Consider the following 17,046-nt stretch of genomic DNA (forward strand, 5'->3'; position numbering starts at 1 on the left):
GGTTTTGCTCGGTTCCTGTGATCAGAGGTGAGGGAAGTGCCCCGCACTGTGAGCCAGCCTGTGTTTGGAGGGCACCATGGTGACCAGAGTCCTCTTCGAACCACCCTGCACTTCCTGTCCGTGCCCCGCCCACAGCTGACTGTGCCTCTGGCTTCTTTCCCCAGGATATTTTCAACGCTGTCATCAAACAGAACCCCTTCCTCGTGTATCAGCTCCCCTGCTTCTGGAACGTGCAGCTGTCGGACCACACCCGCTCGGAGCAGTGCTACCGGGATGTGTCTGATCTGAAGGTAGAGTGAGGACTCGTCCCTGGGCCAGAGCGCGGCACCCTGGGGTGGCCAAGGGGAGCCGGCTTGGGGCACACCCTTCAGGGGGGTGAATGGCTCCGAGCTCCGTGTGCAGTGTGGTGAGAGATGAGAGAAGGAACCGGACAGCATGTGCTTTACTTCTGTATTGTTCTGGGTTTTCTTTCTCTTCTTGTTTGCGCTTTCTGAAACACATAAGGCCTCCTGGCATAAGGAGCAGCTTGAGTGCTTCTCGCCACCTGCTGCCGGTCGTTTTGGTTCCTGTCAGTTCCCAAAATTCAGTCATACGATTCAAACAAAAACATTTATTGAGGGCCTCTTCTGTGCCAGGTGCTGTAGATATGGATAGGAATACATACCCCCGGCTTTGGAGTCATTTGTGGCTTAGAGGAGAAGAGAAATATGTAAGGAAAGAAATGTTAAAAATATGACAGGTGTTATGGTAGGTGTGGGTTAAAACATAAAAGTTTCATCCTACCTCCGGAGAACAGACAATGACAGAAAAGCCTTCCTCATTGATCTGTAGGTACCAAACAAACACAGCTGGAGGGCCTGGCAGTAGAAAGATGAAGAAGCCAGGGTGTATCAGTTGTCCACTGTGGTGGATAATGCTGTGTAACAGACTATGCTAATAGTGGCTGAGATCAACAACTATTTATTCATGAGTCTGCAGGTTGGCTGGATGGTTGTCTGGTTGCACACACGGCTTAACCAAGTGTCAAGTGGCTGGCGGCTGCCCTTCAGTGTCTCCCAGATCCCATCAGCGGACAGGGCAAAGCAGCAGTGGAAGAGGAAGCCCAAGAGCACAGAAGGGAAACTTGAGTCCTTGCTGCTAGCGTTCTGTTGGCCAAAGTAGCCATACGACTGAGGCCAGAGTTAAAAGGGGTGTGTCGGAATTCCTCACCTACAGCAGGAGGCATGAAGGACCGACTCAGCTATTAAATAACAGGTCAAGGATTTGAACCCAGGCCCGTCTGACACCAAGTGTGTTTTTGCTTCTCCGACTGTATGAGAGAGGAGGTAGATACAGGTATACATCTGGAGTTTATTTTATTTAAAATGTATATCCATTGCCCATGTGGCACTATAGTAACAATAACTGCAAGTTTTAAAAAGACAAAGGGGCTCGAAACCTTGCATTTCTAGTAGTTAGTCTTTTCTAGTTGGCTTCTAGTCCACATCCACATGTACATGTTGTAGCTAATTTACAGTCAAAATGCTCGTGGAATTTCGTACTCTTCTATTACATGGCCATTCCTGTTGCCTTAGTTGTTTGAAAATTTTTTCAAAAACATCTTATTTATTTATTTTTAGAGAGAGGAAGGGAGGGAGAAGAACATCAATGTGTGGTTGCTTCTCACACACCCCTACTGGGGACCTGGTCCACAAGCCAGGCATGTGCCCTGACTGGGAATTGAACCGGCCACCTTTGGTTTGCACGCAGGCCGGCGCTCAATCCACTGAGCTACACCAGCCAGGGCCTATTTCAAAATTTTTGTAAATACAAACTGTGTTGTGATGAACAGCTTAAAGTTCATGCCTCCCCAGGAATGAAATCACAAATTTAAGAGGAAAGAAGTTTTTTTTTTTAAATGCACTTGAAGTTTATTGCAAAACATTAGAAATCAAAACAGAATCATTTGTTCTTTCAATCAGTATTTATGCCACCCCTGTAATACGGCATATACTTGTTCGTCATAAAGAAAATAGATGAAATACACAGGAATATATCCAAGAATATTATGAACCAGAAGTTCAAAGGGGAGGAAAATAAAACTAACCATGTAAAAACACCTAAAAATCAGTCCACAAAGTAAATTAAATAAGCCGAGGCCAGGAGGAATAATAAAATGTAAATCCAGAGAATAAGCAAAAAGCAGCTAGATATGACACTTGTTACTAGGGGCACTTGCTGACCCTTGGTGGCTGGGAGCCTGGTTTAACAGGAAGCGGCTGTAACTCGTTGTTCAGGTGAGGGAATGCTACCGTGAGTTACGCTGGGACAGGAGGTCTGAATCACAGTCCGGCAAACCGTGCGTGTAACCGTTCCACTGAAAGGCTGTGCATGAGCCCCGCCGGTGTGGCTCCGTGGCTGGCGTTCTTCCTTAGAGCAAAAGGCCACTGGTTGGGTTCCCTGTCAGGGCAGGTGCCTGGGTTGCAGGTTCAGTCCCTAGTCAGGGCATGTAGGAGAGGCGATCAATCCATGTTCCTCTCTCACATCAGTGTTTCTCTCCCTCTCTTTCTCCCTCCCTTCCCTTCTCTCTAAAATAAAATAAATAAATAAATAAATAAAAGTAAAAAATAATATTGATTTATTGGACAAATAGAGAACCTGGTACCTAATGGAGACTATTCATCCTTTTCAAGCTTCCCTTTATTAATAAATAACTGTATACTAGACCATAAAGTAAATTTCAGTACATTTCAAAGAATCATCATATACATATATATATATATATATATAGTTCTCTGAATACAGTATAATTAAATTAGAAGGCAGTAACTGTAGGATTTTTAAAAAATCTGTTTGATTAAAATTGAGAACAACACGTCTAAATTACCCATGGCTCTAAACAAATCAAAATTGAAACTAAAGTCTACTCAGAACCGAATGAAAATGTGTCACAATTACTGGTGAAACAAACGCATAGGGAAATTTATAGCCTTACATGTTTATATTCAAAAGAAAGGCTGAAAATTAATAAGCCAAGTTTACAACTTGATATATAAAAATATTAGGATAAATTCAAAGAAAGTAAAAGCAGGGCATAAAGAGAATAATAGAAATTGATGAACAAATTGTTCAACAAAGTCAAAATTTGGGTCTGGGAAAGGGACCAGGAAAATAAATAAAGCTATGGCAGGACTCATTGAGAAATGGTAAGAGAGCTCGGCAATAAATGAATAGGGAGGCATAAATGCAGATTTATATATTCATTCCTCAAAACATTCTCTAAATATGTTATCAGCACTCTTCTGAGTTCTCGGCGTACAGCCACGGTGAAAGCAACCAGAAGCCTCTCACCTTATGGAGCTTCCGATCCAACAGATAAAGCGGAATCGTAGGAGATAAGAAAATGCCATAAGCAATATTATGTCAATAAATTGAAAACTTAGGGGAAATGAACAAATGTCTTGAAATGTAAACTTCGCACAAACTGACGTTAGGAAAAATATAAGGTCTGGATTACCTTCTAGCCAATAAGCCTCTTACAAAGAAAGCAGCACCCTTAGATGGTAAATAGAAGTTCTATCCATTTTTTAATCAAAAGATACCAATTTTAAATAAACTCCGGAGAATAAGAAAAGACACTTTTTAACCTGTTCTATGAGGCTGGGATATCCTTGATCAGAACATCAGACAAGAAGGTCATAGGAAAGGGAATCTGTGGGCCTGTCTCATGCACTGAATATAGATGCAAATATCTGAATCAAAGTATTAGCAGACCCACCCAGCCATGCATAAAACAGATAATACATCATGGCCAAGTTGGGTTCCTTGCAGGAAATAGGAGGGTGATCCAACATTGAAAAACTCCTAAGTGACATTCATTCCCACTGCTACTAGATTAAAGGAGAAACACCACATAGTGATCTAAATAGATGGGGGTAAATTATCTGAAAACATAAAATATTCATCCATGACAAAAAAAGAAAACCCTCACATAAATAGTATCTACTAAAAACAGCAAAATTTTGCTGAGCGTTTGCTTAGGGATATGCTATTTAATTAATAGAAAAGAATAGAGACCCCCAAACCCCACGCATTTTTGAAATTTTGGTATGTGAAGAGGGGGCGTGGCTGATGTTGAGAAAGGATGTCATTTTATGGAAATGGAACCCTATCTCACACCACGCACCAGTTTAATGCTGATGGGTCAGAGACTTAAACATGAACGACCAAATTAAACTTTTAATTATAAAGCATTAGGAAACTCACCTATGCTCACAGAGTAGGGAAGAATTTATTCAATAAGACACCCACAGCACATGCCATAAATGAAAGGATTGATAAATTCAACCACATTGAAATTAATAACATTACCTAAGTGGCATCAGAAAGAAAAACATATTTTTAAAACATAACTGAAAAAAAGACTAATAAACAAAATGCACGGTGGGTCAAAATTGGGTTTACACTTGTTTGTATGGAAAATAATATAATCAATAAATATTATAAGAATAAACTCTGTTTCATATACTCATAACTGCCAGCCTACTTTTGCCACATGCTGTAATACAAAGAACTCTTACTAAGAAGAATGTGTAAAGGATATGAACAGTCATTTCACTGCATGGAAAAGACAATGGCCAACTAACAGTTTCAAAGATGGACAACCTTTTTGTTAATCAGGGACAAGAAAATTAAGACCACGAGCAATTTCACATCCTCCAAATTGAAAGAGTGTAGCTATCAAATCTCATTTGATGAGTAGGACTCTCCTGTACTGTTGACAGGAGTGTCCGTGGCTACAACCCAGTTGGAACACACTTCAGCTCTATGTTACAGACTCTAGGTCGTACATATTGTACAGTCTAGGGCTTGGATCCAGCCAGCTCTGTGTCCTCCTAATGACATTTTTCAACCAGGCAGGGGCATGGGAAACTTCTAACTTCGAAGTCTTATTTTCATATTTAAAAAAAAAAAAAAACCCAGCCATAAAACTTCTACAAAAATCAGTGCCACTAAAAGCATGGGCAGGCTTACCAAGGAAGGAAACTCTGACACATGCTACGAAGTGGATGAACCTGGAAGACGTGCTGAGTGAAATAAGCCAAGCACAAGGTGACAGATATTGTATGATTTCACTCATACAAGGCACCTAAAAGAGTCAAGTTCATAAAAACAGAAAGCAGGATGGTGACTGCCAGGGGCGGAGGTGGGGGAAGATGTGGAGTGAATGGGGACGGAGTTGCAGGCGGGAAAGTTGAGTAAGTTCTGGAGATGCACGGTGCAGGTGGCTGCACAATGATGCGAACGTGCTTAGCGGCAGTGATCTGCATATACACTTAAACATGGTTGAGGTGGTATTTTTTTGTATGTTTTATCACAACAAAAAAAATCCCGGTGGGGAAGGGAGCCTGGGCAGGTGTCGCTGGAAACTGATCTTGTGAGGATTGGTGTGAGTTTCATTAAAGAAACCAGGCAGGTCCTCAGGAACCAGGATACAGGACAGGGTGTCTGAGCAGCCCCTAGATTGGCAGCCACAGAAAGGAAAAGAAAGGCACCACCAATTAGAGGAAGCTCTTGGTTTTCAAACTTTAAACTTTGGCACCTTATATACTCAAACAGAGCTGGGTCTCCAAGTCCAAGTATGTCATGACCACCCACCACAGACATGCCTTTGCATCCCTGTGCCTGTATGTATCGAGCAGCTGCCACATGCCAGGCACCGTCACTCCCCAGGGATGCTGCAGGAGACAAAACAGACAGAGCTGTCGGTCACGGCGAGCGTCCTCGTCGGCGTAGCGGGCGGCTACCCTGCCTTGGCATTGCTCAGTGGTTGCCTAACTATTGTCATGTTGAACCCATCAGAACAATCCGTGCACTGTCTTTGCCAGCCTATACCGTGTATAAGTAGAGGAATTTCTATCACACCACAGCATGACAAAAATAGAGGCACGCCAAATTTAACTTGTGGTTTTTCTTTTTAGATAAACTTCAAAAATAATCTACAAGTCATTTTACCCCCTCGTATCTTATTTTTAAATCTTACACAGAACCATAAAATAGAGCCAATATCTAAAAGAGGAGCTGCCATGGAGGTGGGGAGAGGGTTGAGGGGTGAGGGAGAGAGGTTGGCAGGCCCAAGCCCACCCCCGTGGGTCACATCAGGACCGGGCCCTTGTCATGGAGCCAGAACCAGGTTTAGGACAGCGGCTTGTCTGTAGGTTTCTTCAGGCCGACCAGGGACTGAAATTCAGGTTAAGGTGCATCTTTGTCATTTGCTTCCTTCCTTCCTTCTGTTTTTGCTGCCCTTGTTCATTTTATTTTGTCCGTTGTGTTCAACGTTTATGACAGCCCTCCTATTTGTTGGTTAGCGTGCTCCTCCTGGGGGGTAAACAGATGCACCCTGAACTCTGCTCTTCATCAGCGCACGGTCCAGTGCTCCAGAGGGCAGTCGACCTGAGCTACCCCCGTGTGGGGCACACAGGGCACTTGTGCTGGGGCAGCTGAGTGAAAATGCCAGCCCTGGTAAGAATCGTGAAAATATGTTTCCTTTGGTTTCCCTGCCTTTTCATCCAGGGCCAGGTCTGTCTTACTGTCCGGTGGTGGTGCTGTGTTAATGCGTGAACCACTCTCGTCGTGCATTTCCTGTGCTTCTCAGTGTCCTGTCCCTGCCCCACATGGAGCAAGACCTTCAGGACACGAACAAAGCGATGGAATGACAGTCCTGGAGTTTCATGATTTTTCCTCGCTGATTTGTGGTCTCCCCCACACCTAATCCAACAGCCAAATGTTTTAGGAGCTTTTTTTCATCCAGTTGTTCCAAAGTGCTTAGCTTGCCTTTCATGAAAATAGCAGCTCTCTTTTTGCACTCATCTGATTAAAAGAATATTTAATTACACTTCCAATTACATTAGAAATACAACCAGGGGGTTGGGTGCTGTCCTGCAAGTTGTTGGATTCTCGGTCAGGGCACTTGCCTGGGCTGTGGGCCAGGGCCACATGCGAGGGACATGTGGGGACATGCGAGAGGCAACTAATTGATGTTTCTCTCACATGATGTTTCTCTCCCTCTCTTTCTTCTCCCCTTACCCTGTCTCTAAAAATAAATAAATAAAGTCTTTCTAAAAAAAGAAATACAAGTGGCATAAAAGCATAGCTGGTAATAACCACAGCTCACTCCTGGTGAGCACAGAGTTCAATGGGGAGGAGCAGACACTCCCAACTTCCCACTAGAGAGTAGCTTCGGCCTTGGGCTTCTAGCCCCGGGTTTAGCAGGGAACTCTGTGCTAAGTACAGGTTGGTTAAGAGAACTTCCAAGGGGAGAAATGGTTTCGTTGAGGTTTCACTGCTCGTGCTCCGTTTGGAGCCAAGCAACCCTGTAAATTCTCATGGCGGGTCTACCTCTTACCAGCTGAAGGGCCTGAATAAATCACTTCGCCTCTTGCAGGCTCAGTTACATGCTCCATAAATTGGAGGCCGTATATCTGGGCCCCATCCTCAGCCAGGCCCCTTGAGTGCTCCGTAGAAAGGCACTTGACTATACTTCAGTCTTCTGTGTTTCAAAGACCTTCATTTCATCTCTTTGGTCCAAAAGCTTAATGACTCAGCCCTTTCTCTCTGGGTGAGTCTTAAAAAGGGAAGGACCTAAAGGAACATTGTCTAATCTCTTCAGCAGAAGCAGAAACTCTTAGAACCTTATCAGAGGGGCAGGTTGCTCATTTAGTGAAGGGGATACAGGAAAGATTCGATGAAGCTGTGTTCTAGTCCTTGGTCCTTGACAGACTGTTAGGGAAGGAGGTTCTTGCCATAAACAGCTCATGGCCAGGAAGTGGACCAGACGGTCCAAGAGTTCCCGGAGCCCCAGAACTCAATGAACCATGGTTCCTGCCCTCAGGAAGGTCCCGGTCCAAATGAGAAGTCATCAATGAGTAAGTAGAAAATTCCAGTACAGCCTGTAAAGTGTGATGATATGAGGAAATAAAGGGGACTCAGAAAGCAGGAGAAGGACCCCTGTCTGGGTGGGAGCATGACGCAGTCTGTCTTGGAGGGATTTCTCCCGGAGGTCTGAGCTGAATGGAGATGTCCAAACTCTACCCCGTCCTCATCTTCTGCCTTCACAGCCCTCTTCAGCCCCCAAACACACAGCTCCTCCCCACCCCCACCCCCAGGCCTGTGGAAACCCTGCTTATTCCCCTAGAGAATGGGAAGGAGTGGAAACCCTCATGCAAGTTGGGATCAGTGAACCGGATGCTGGTGGGCAAGCAGCAGGGGCCACCCTGAAGCAGACGTTGCTTCAGAAACATCTGCCCTGAGTGCAGGATGTCTTTCCAGTGTCAGCAGGAAATGCGTCTCAGAGCAGGCATGCTGTGCAGATCCAAGGGGGAGGTGGGGTCTTCCAGGTAGATTGGATACGAATCGTGTTCCAACCAAGGCCTCGCTCAGTCCTTGTGAAAGCCTCACAAGGTAAATATTATTTGGTCTCTTTTGTGCACCAGAAAATTAAAGATTATACACATTAAGTCACTTACCTGCTCAGAGTCACCTGGCTAAATATGACAGAGCTGAGGTTCACACTCACGTCTGTCTGACTTGGTCCCCGGGTCTCTGCCCTGACACAAGCCTGGGTTCCCACCTGAATGTATCTTCTCTGGAAAACAGTTCACAGGAGGCAAGGATTCTGCAGGATCATTCTATGGGAGCCCTCTTTGGATTAAATGGCTTTTGGGGGGAGATAACCTCAGGACAGAGACCCTGCCTATGCCATTATCTCTCTGGAAGAACAGTTGAATTTTAAGCAACAGACTCAGAGGCTGAATCTTTGACTGCCATCCATTCATAAATTGGGAACTGAGTACAGTTAAAAGAAAAATCCTTTCGGGGAAGAGGAAAACCAGGAGAAGATGTGCCATCCATATGGGGAAGCGATGCCTGCTCCTAGAGGCAGTCTGTGGCATTTGCATAAAAGAAGTAGCGCATAACTCAAGTTTTAAAACATTCTGTCATACTTAGAGAGGTGTTAGATTTCACATCTTTTGAGGAGGATGGTGGGGAGGGGGGCCCATACACGTTGAGCGTGTTCTAGCTACGCAGACTCCAGTGAAAAACGAGGTAGGGGAAACCGGAGAGAGAGTCATAAAAATGATGAATGGGAAGGTTGACACTGGAGGTTGAGGATGCAACGAGGAAGGAAAAACAGTTGCCTGGGGGGGAGATCTAAAATCTGGAATTACCACCTTCCAGCCAGAGCCTGTTCCATTTCATTGCATGACCCAAGTTCAAGGGGTCTCAGTGTGCTATTGCCTCTGCGTACCACTGCAGCCAGTGAACTCCAAGAGTCCCAGGGTTAACTATGAGGCAGCTTGCCCCTGGTCAAGTCGCCTGTCTCTCCACCTGTCATGCTGTGGCTGGTGCTGTGGAATCGCTCATTCATCCCCAGACACTTCGGCATACCCACCGTGCGCCAGGCTGCAGGGTCTTGACCAAGCATCCTCATCAGAGAAAGCTGGGAAGGAATCCCCCCTTTAGAGAAGACATATAGATCAAAAGGGGTGCTAACAGAAAGCGGTTAGCACCAGGCTGTGAAACACGTACTGAGCATGAGTAATACTCTTACTCCTAATACATCAGTATTATTCCCACTGTCTCTCAATTTGTGGTCAGCCAGGGGGCAAACTATGTAACAAGGGCTCTTCTTCCTTGTCTGTTCCAATGCTGTCATTTCACAGATAGGAAGTAGGGACTCGAAGGGGGAAGTGGCTTGCCAGAGGTTAAGCAAGGGTTGGTGGTCCCTCATCATGTGCCCTCCTACTGTGCTGGAGGGTGGCTTGCTCAGCCAAAAGGACTTCAGGTAATTTAAGCTTTAGTCTTTGGTCTTCCCTCAGCACACATCCATCCTTGGCTCATTTGGTGATTTTCTGAACTTAGCCTCCTCTGGGTGGTGTTGGTTTAAGTTCCCCATCACTGGCTGTGTTACGCACGGCTGACGACGTTCGGATGCCATGCTCCCCGGAAACGTCAACGAGACTCTAGAAGGAAAGTGGTGCCTGGGAAATTCACCCTACAATAGCATGTGTTTGGTGTGTGTATCCAAATGGTTCTAAGGAAACTATTCATGGGATTTGTTTAACGCAGAGGAGGGTTGGGGAGGGGGTGGGGAGCGGGAAGTTCTGTGCTCTCTTTACACCAAATGGTGGTAGCAGGGAGTCCTGCAGCAAGCCCGCCTCATCGGTTCTGTTGATCCCAGCATTTTGCACACGTTTTCCATGTCAACACACAGCACAGACTCCTTCAACCAGAGAATACCATGAGGGACAGGTTCCTTAGAAGCCGCTGTAAGAGACACATCCCTGGGTAATCCGGGCTCTGTTCAGAAGGACTCCGAGCAAGGGAAGCTCCAGTATTTGGCGGCTGGGGGTGTCTAACCACTGATGTTTCTAAGTATGTAGAAATGAGGGTTTTGATAGGTTTCACATGATTTTTTACCCCAAAATCCCATAACAATGGAAACACTTCCATGCATGTATTTTCTAAAAGCTCTATCTATATCACAGATTCTTTCTAAAAGTAGTCACTTTCCCTTTCACCACTTTTATGTGGAAGGATCAGATTAAAGGTGTTTTTTCCCAAAAATGGAAGATGCCTACCATTTTTTCATAAAAGCAGAAATGAGTAAATCGTCTTCACATGTGCCGTCTGGTGGACGTCCGTGGCCATGAGTTAGCCCGAGAAACTCAGTGCTGCATGGAAGGTGTTCATGGGTATCCCTCGTGTTATTAGAAAACCTTATAAAACTTCTGTGACATTTTCTGTCTTGCCTTTATAAAATTAACCCAATTAATGACACCCAGCAGTACTTGTGCATCCTGGCTTCAAGTGCTTTGCTGAAAAATTGCCAATCAGTGATCCAATAAAGGGGTCCAATATGGGGCGCTCGCTCAGTAACCTCACCTGGAATCCTGTAGTTATTTCAGTTGAAGTGATGGAACCCTCGGTAATTACACATCACCCACTTTTTTTAATACTGGTCACCATCATTAACGTGGGGACTTACCGTTCTGGGATATGACTCTCCAGAACGTCTTTCCTTTAGTGCTCACTGAAAAACTGTTCCCTATGCATTTCATTGTTTCAACAGAACCTTGCAGATGGAATCAGCTGGCACATGCCAAAACCCTGTGTACCCCATTTAACTCTGTGGCACCTCTCCCTCGGACGTGGTCCTGCACTAGTGTCCTCAGGCCCACGGTGTTGGTCTTCCGTGACTCTGCCCATAAGACTTGCTGACAAAGGAATTCACTTTGTTGTGTTACTATATTATCTTTTGTGAGCTTGCCAGCCATTGTGGCCAAGGCAGGAAAAATAAACATCTCCCTTATTGCACTTTATTATCTTTCATTTTTATGTGTGAAATCTCCAAAGAGGCTGCTAACCTCTTTTTTGTGGGATTTAGTAAAACGTAATGCTCGGAACTATCATAAGACTTGAAGCGTCATCCAAAAAGTTGGAGGCTTGGCTTCTTGTTCTGGGTTCTCTGGTTTTAAGTGCCTCGCTAGTCATACATCTTTGTACCCACATTAAGTGATTTCCGAAGGCACAATACACATTTGGGGCGAAGTTCTTCCTTAATGATTGTGGTTGTGAATCCATATTTGAAATAGTCTTGAGACTATAAATGTTTTTGCCAGCTCCTTGTCAGATCTAATTAGGCAGGCATTTCTGTACATGGTACAGTAGCTAAGGAAGGGCTCATGGAGACGAAGTGTTAGATCAGCCGTTTTCTTGCTAGTTTTGTGAGCTGGTCTAACTGGTATTCTCAATCTGTCATTGCTTCGTAGGACTCCTCTTTTGTAAATAAAAACTTTTATTTAGAAGCATTTAGACTTTCAGAAAAGTGGTAAAAGTAATAGTGAGAGTCCCTGTCCTCTGCATCCAGCTTTCGTTTCCCCTAATGTTAGTATCTTAACATTAACAACGCTGAACCCATACTCACCAACCAAACGAGATGGAATTAGACACATAGACACAGAGAACAGACTGACAGCTGTCAAAGGGGAGGGGTTTGGGGAGAAAGGTAAAAGGTTAAGGAGCAAAACAGACCTCAGACACAGACAATAGTATGGTGATTACCAGAGGGAAATTGCGGGAGAAAGAGGCAGAAGGCGGCACAGGGGGGATAAATGGTGACTGAAGGAGACTTGACTTGGGGTGGTGAACGCACCGTGCTGTCTACAGGTGATGTGTTCTAGAATGGTACACCCGAGGCTTATACAATTAACCAATGTCACCCCCATAATTACAGTAAATACTGTTTTTAAATTCTATTAACTACACTGAAGCTCTAGTCACGTTTTCCCAGGTTGTCTATTAATGTCCTGTTCCCTGAGCCTCCGCTGGTCTCGGACAGTTTCTCAGCCTCCCCTTGTTTTTCATGACTGACCTGATAGTTTGGAGGCACACTGGTCAGGCAGGTAGTCAATAGAATGTCCCTGAAGTTCAGTTTGTACAAGGTGTTTTTCTCATCATTAGACTGAGGTTACGGGTGGCTGGGAAGACCGTCACAGCAACAAGGTACCCCCCTCATCACTGATGTCAGGAGGGACCACACACGACATCAGCTGGGGCACTACACCGACCTTCCTTGGTTAAGGTGGTGTTTGCCAACCGTCTCTCCTGGAAAGTTACTGTTTTCCCTTTCGTACGTCCTGTTCTGTTGGTGAGTCACTGCCTCTGAAGGGGTGGATGTAGAATCTACCTGCATTGTTGGGGTTCTTCTATAAGGAGATGGGTCTCTCCTCTATATTTATTTATTAGGTCATTTATTCATGGGTTCAAGTATATTTAGTTTATACTTTAGGTTCTAATTTTTAAGTCATTGGTTCATTTTATGAGGGTTGAGTTTAATATTATTGTTACTAATGTTATTAAATACACTAAAAATAGATATTAGTGTAATCGGCAGAGCAGTTCCCCAGGCTCACTGTCACAATATTCGAGGGTGCTCTGTCACACCCTGTGCGCTGACACAGCTGGGTACGGGCACTCGGATGTCATAGAAGACCTCTCCCTCCCTCCCCCACTTTGCTTGCATGGCAGGACAACTTCTGGCAGTGCCCCCACCAGCAGGTAAAGCCTGGCTACTCAGCAACTGTGCATTGCGCACTTTCTACCTGCCGGGCCCTGCTCCGCGCCCTGGGGAGATGGCAGTGGATGACAGAGTGCAGGCTCTGCTCTTCCTGGGCTTATACTTGATGGGGAATGCAGGAATGAATACAGGAAAGGGAACGGATGGGTCACTGCAGTGGCAGACGTGCTGTGAGGGGATGTCAGCCGGGTCATGTAAGCAGCAAGCACTCATGATCCCAGGTGGAAGAGAGCAGCCCTCTTTCTCTCAGTGACTCTGCTGACCTTCCATGACACATGTGTCCACGCTTGAACCCGACTCTACGGTCAGGAATGACTTGAGGGTCAGCCTGAGTCCCACGCCCATGCTTCTGGAAGGTCGGCCTGACCGATGTCAGGATCATAGGAAGAAGGCCGGGTCCGGTGCTGCACAGGAACCGTGTGGAGCAGAAACGCAGTGGCGGGCCACCGTGGGAGACGCCTGCTGGGGACCAAGAAGCACAGCTGCCTCTCTCAGTGTCTCCAAGCAGCGAGTCACGTGGGGCCCACCCCCAAGAGCCTGATACTATGACAAATTGGCAAAATCCCACTGGACTCCACACCCAGCTGCTCCTCAACCAGCCCCGGCAGGATTCCTCAGCTAAGACTGCGTGCCTGTCTCTAGACCTGGAGTCTGCCTCCCTCTGTCCGCCTTGTCCCCATCCCCAGATCCACAGAGATCCTCCCCAGAGACCCCTGTGGATGCTGTGAAGTCCGCGTGAGGTCTTAGGAACTCGTCCCACAGACAGAGGAAGGACAAGGGCCGGCTGCGGGCCACACGCTGGGTTCTCAGAACAGCCGCCCTCGGCTGGGGTCCGCGGAGGGGTCCCACACCGGTCTCCGCTTCCTGCTCTCCGTGGTCTGCCAGGAGTTCTTAGCACGTGCCGGGATTCAAGTTGAACTTTTCCCCGCGGCTCAAATGGATTTTGACCCCCATTTTATAACAAAAAAGAACCCAGACCACTGAACATAAAGAACCCTAGAGAATGTAGCTGAGTCTTCCGAGGGATTCACAACCCTCCTGATCCGGAGTATCATCCAAGGCATTCATTTTCCATTGTCATTTTTTTCCCACTCCCCATCCTCTGCCCCTCAGACGGGGCAATAAGAAATGTCACAGACGACAGGACGAGACATGAGAAGATGGACAACAGGGCCTCGGGTTCAGGCCCTGGGCCACATGTCTGCATTCTCCAGCCCAGGGGACTAAGCAGTCACTGGGGTTGGTGTGTTCTCTTCCCCTTTTCTGGGCAATGGTGCGTTTTTGCCTAGGAAGGAATTTTTTTTTCTGGGAGTTGTAAAAACCAAGAAGCAACAAGGACTCGAGTGAGAAAAGAAAGGAGTCACAGAGTGTCTGTGCTTGGAGTCTGAGTCCCAGGGACACTTTTTATTTAGTGGCTGTTCCTGGTATCGTCGGGCTCGGGAACGGAGAAGGAAGGGGGATGGGGGAGAATGGCCAGCAGTCCACAAGGAAGTGGAAACACCAGCGTGGATTCCATTGACCGTCAGCACGGGAGACCGAGTCAGCTGTCACTGCGCATGCAAAGTTGGACAAAACACAGATCTCATGTTCAAGGAGCCAGCAGTCCAGGTTGTAAACAGAGACTGAAGGACAGTGTCACTTCAGAGAGCAGCCTGTGGGAACAGAGTGTGCAATATTTCGGAGACACGTGTACCGATCACCAGTCTGCTCCAGGCTCCGCTGTGGACCCCTTTACATCCCTTATCTCATCGACCCTCTGAAGCAGGCACTGTTACTCCCTTTTAACACATCAGAAAGCAAAGGTTCAAATAAAGTTGTTTGGGTAACAGAACTGGGGAGAATCAGGGTAAGATTTGCCTTGTTCCCCACCTGTAACTCTTTCGGATCTCTGCCCAGTATCTTGAACTGACAGTGTCTGCCTTGCTGGTAGGCAGCCCCTCACGCCTCTGTTTGAGGTCTCGGACTAGTGTGGCCCTGCCAGGCCTTCTTCTCTGGGCCATATTGTCTGTACCCAGCCTCCTCTCTGCCCCAGGGAGTGACAATTTGCAGTCCCTCATTTTAAATCTTGCTTTTTATTTCTCCTTTCTACTAAAGACTCAGTTTTTCATCCGGCCTTCCTAGTTGGTAAGGCGGCTGTCCCACGCAGTCTAAAACCAGAGGTCTTTCATAACTTGACAAATACATGAGACTTGCCCTCCTGTGCCCGACTCCCTCGGCCCTGCTCTTGACCACAGTCCACAAGGCAGTTGCTGCCGTGTCCCCTTTCCAGGTGCAGGACAGTCTCCATGATTTGGGGCAAGTGAGTGCAGGCCCCCTGGCTGAAAAGACCTGGACCTGGGACTGGCTTGTGGGTCTGTCTGCTCGTCCCTTTCTGCCAAGCATGGTACTGCCGAAGATGACAAGGAAAACGGGGCTTGTGAGACAATTGTCCTTCTCCTCAAAACACCCAACAAGCAGAGAAAAGAGGGAGCTTAAACTCCTTTCAGGGGAAATGACAAACTGTTGGGCCCGTAGACGAAGAGAAGGGGCACGTGTTTCTCCATCCTAAAGCCCACACTAACAGAGCTTTCGCAACTGACTCACTGTAGGCGGACAGAAGGTGAGGATTATTGGGAAAGTCATCATCAGGACTTTTGTTCTTTACTCAAAGGCCAGCTATTGAATACTAACTACCTGGCAGGCTCTGTGGCGCTCGGGATGAATAGTAAGTCCTGCTCCCTGCCTGCCCAGAAACTCACAGTCCAGTGATGACAGGTGCAGGCATGTAAATAAATAATTACAAGAATGTGTAGCGAGTCTTCTAATAAGGTTAAATGCAAGAGTCTAGAGCACTGAGGAAGGACAGCAATGGCCTTGGGTGTTATATTAGGGATGTTTAAAATGAGAATAAGAATACATGATTTGTGGAGACTAAAAATGAAATAGGGGGTTTGAATTTCTTGGTTAAGAATTCTGGAGGAGGCAGTATAGACATGGGTTAACAGACAGCAATGTGTGGATCTTGCCCTCGGAGTCACATGATGGCTGTCATGATTCCGGTCATCACATCTCTGCTTATAACAGAAAGGTGAATGGGGTGGGAGGATGATGGTACCTTGTTTATTATTAGGAAATCAAATACATGCTGCTCCATGTATCCTTCGGGGGAAACTTGGATCCCATTGCCACCACTAGCTGCAAGAGAGTCTGGAAAATCAGCAAGTGGGATCATCACGATCGGCTTAGATCATAAATGGATCATGAGCCATTCATATGGGATGGGGACATTGTAGCTACAAATGAAAGTAATTTTCTGTTGGAAATGAAGGATGGCATGGAGAGAGAAACATATAGGAGGCAGCCTTCTGCCACTTGTAGTCCTGGAAACAAGAAGTGTGTTGGAACTCAGCTATGAAGGGCAAGCAGGCATTCACGTGGTACAGAAGAAAGGAGGATATTCTAGAGGGGGAGAAAGCATATGCAAAGGCACCAAGTCATGAAAGCCGGGTGCAAGAAATACCAGAAAGTTTGTTACACTGGAGGTGGCGCTGGACTTGTAGGTGGGAGCCAGTTGGCGACTGCTTTAACTGCCAGATTGAGAACAGAGCTGTGAGTCGGAGAAGAAAGTCAGGGGAGATCTTGAGACAGAGACCGATTTTCCAAACACCCCATATCTCAGTAACTCGGAAGACATAAAGCCCATTTTCTTATTCACCTGGCATTTGCACAGACTGATTTCTCAGCACTTTTGCACCATGAATTATTTTTATGAACCCTCTGGGTTCTGAGTACTTAAGGAGCTGAAGTTTTGGCCGAACTCTTCCCACAGCCTGTCCTTGTACCGAAGTCTTGTTTCTGTCATTGGAATGCTTTTTCCTGTGCCCTTGACGGGTGGAGGAGTCTCTCGTTTCTCCTTTAATCTTGTTGACTTCCCCTGTCTTCCCAGATGA

At 46.3% G+C, this 17,046-nt stretch overlaps 1 protein-coding gene across 6 annotated transcripts in view; it reads left to right on the forward strand.

The window, feature by feature from the left end:
• LARGE1 (LARGE xylosyl- and glucuronyltransferase 1) overlaps nucleotides 1–17,046 on the forward strand; it is a 439,612-nt gene that overhangs the window by 374,102 nt on the left and 48,464 nt on the right. For all 6 annotated transcript variants that reach the window (XM_037160113.2, XM_053661541.1, XM_053661539.1 and 3 more), the window contains exon 9: nucleotides 165–290. In XM_037160113.2, the coding sequence (XP_037016008.2) occupies nucleotides 165–290 (126 nt within the window). The remainder of the gene's footprint in view (nucleotides 1–164; nucleotides 291–17,046) is intronic.

This window comes from Artibeus jamaicensis, unplaced genomic scaffold (assembly GCF_021234435.1).
Source record: "Artibeus jamaicensis isolate MK-2021 breed Jamaican fruit bat unplaced genomic scaffold, CSHL_Jam_final contig_233, whole genome shotgun sequence".
Taxonomy (NCBI): domain Eukaryota; kingdom Metazoa; phylum Chordata; class Mammalia; order Chiroptera; family Phyllostomidae; genus Artibeus; species Artibeus jamaicensis.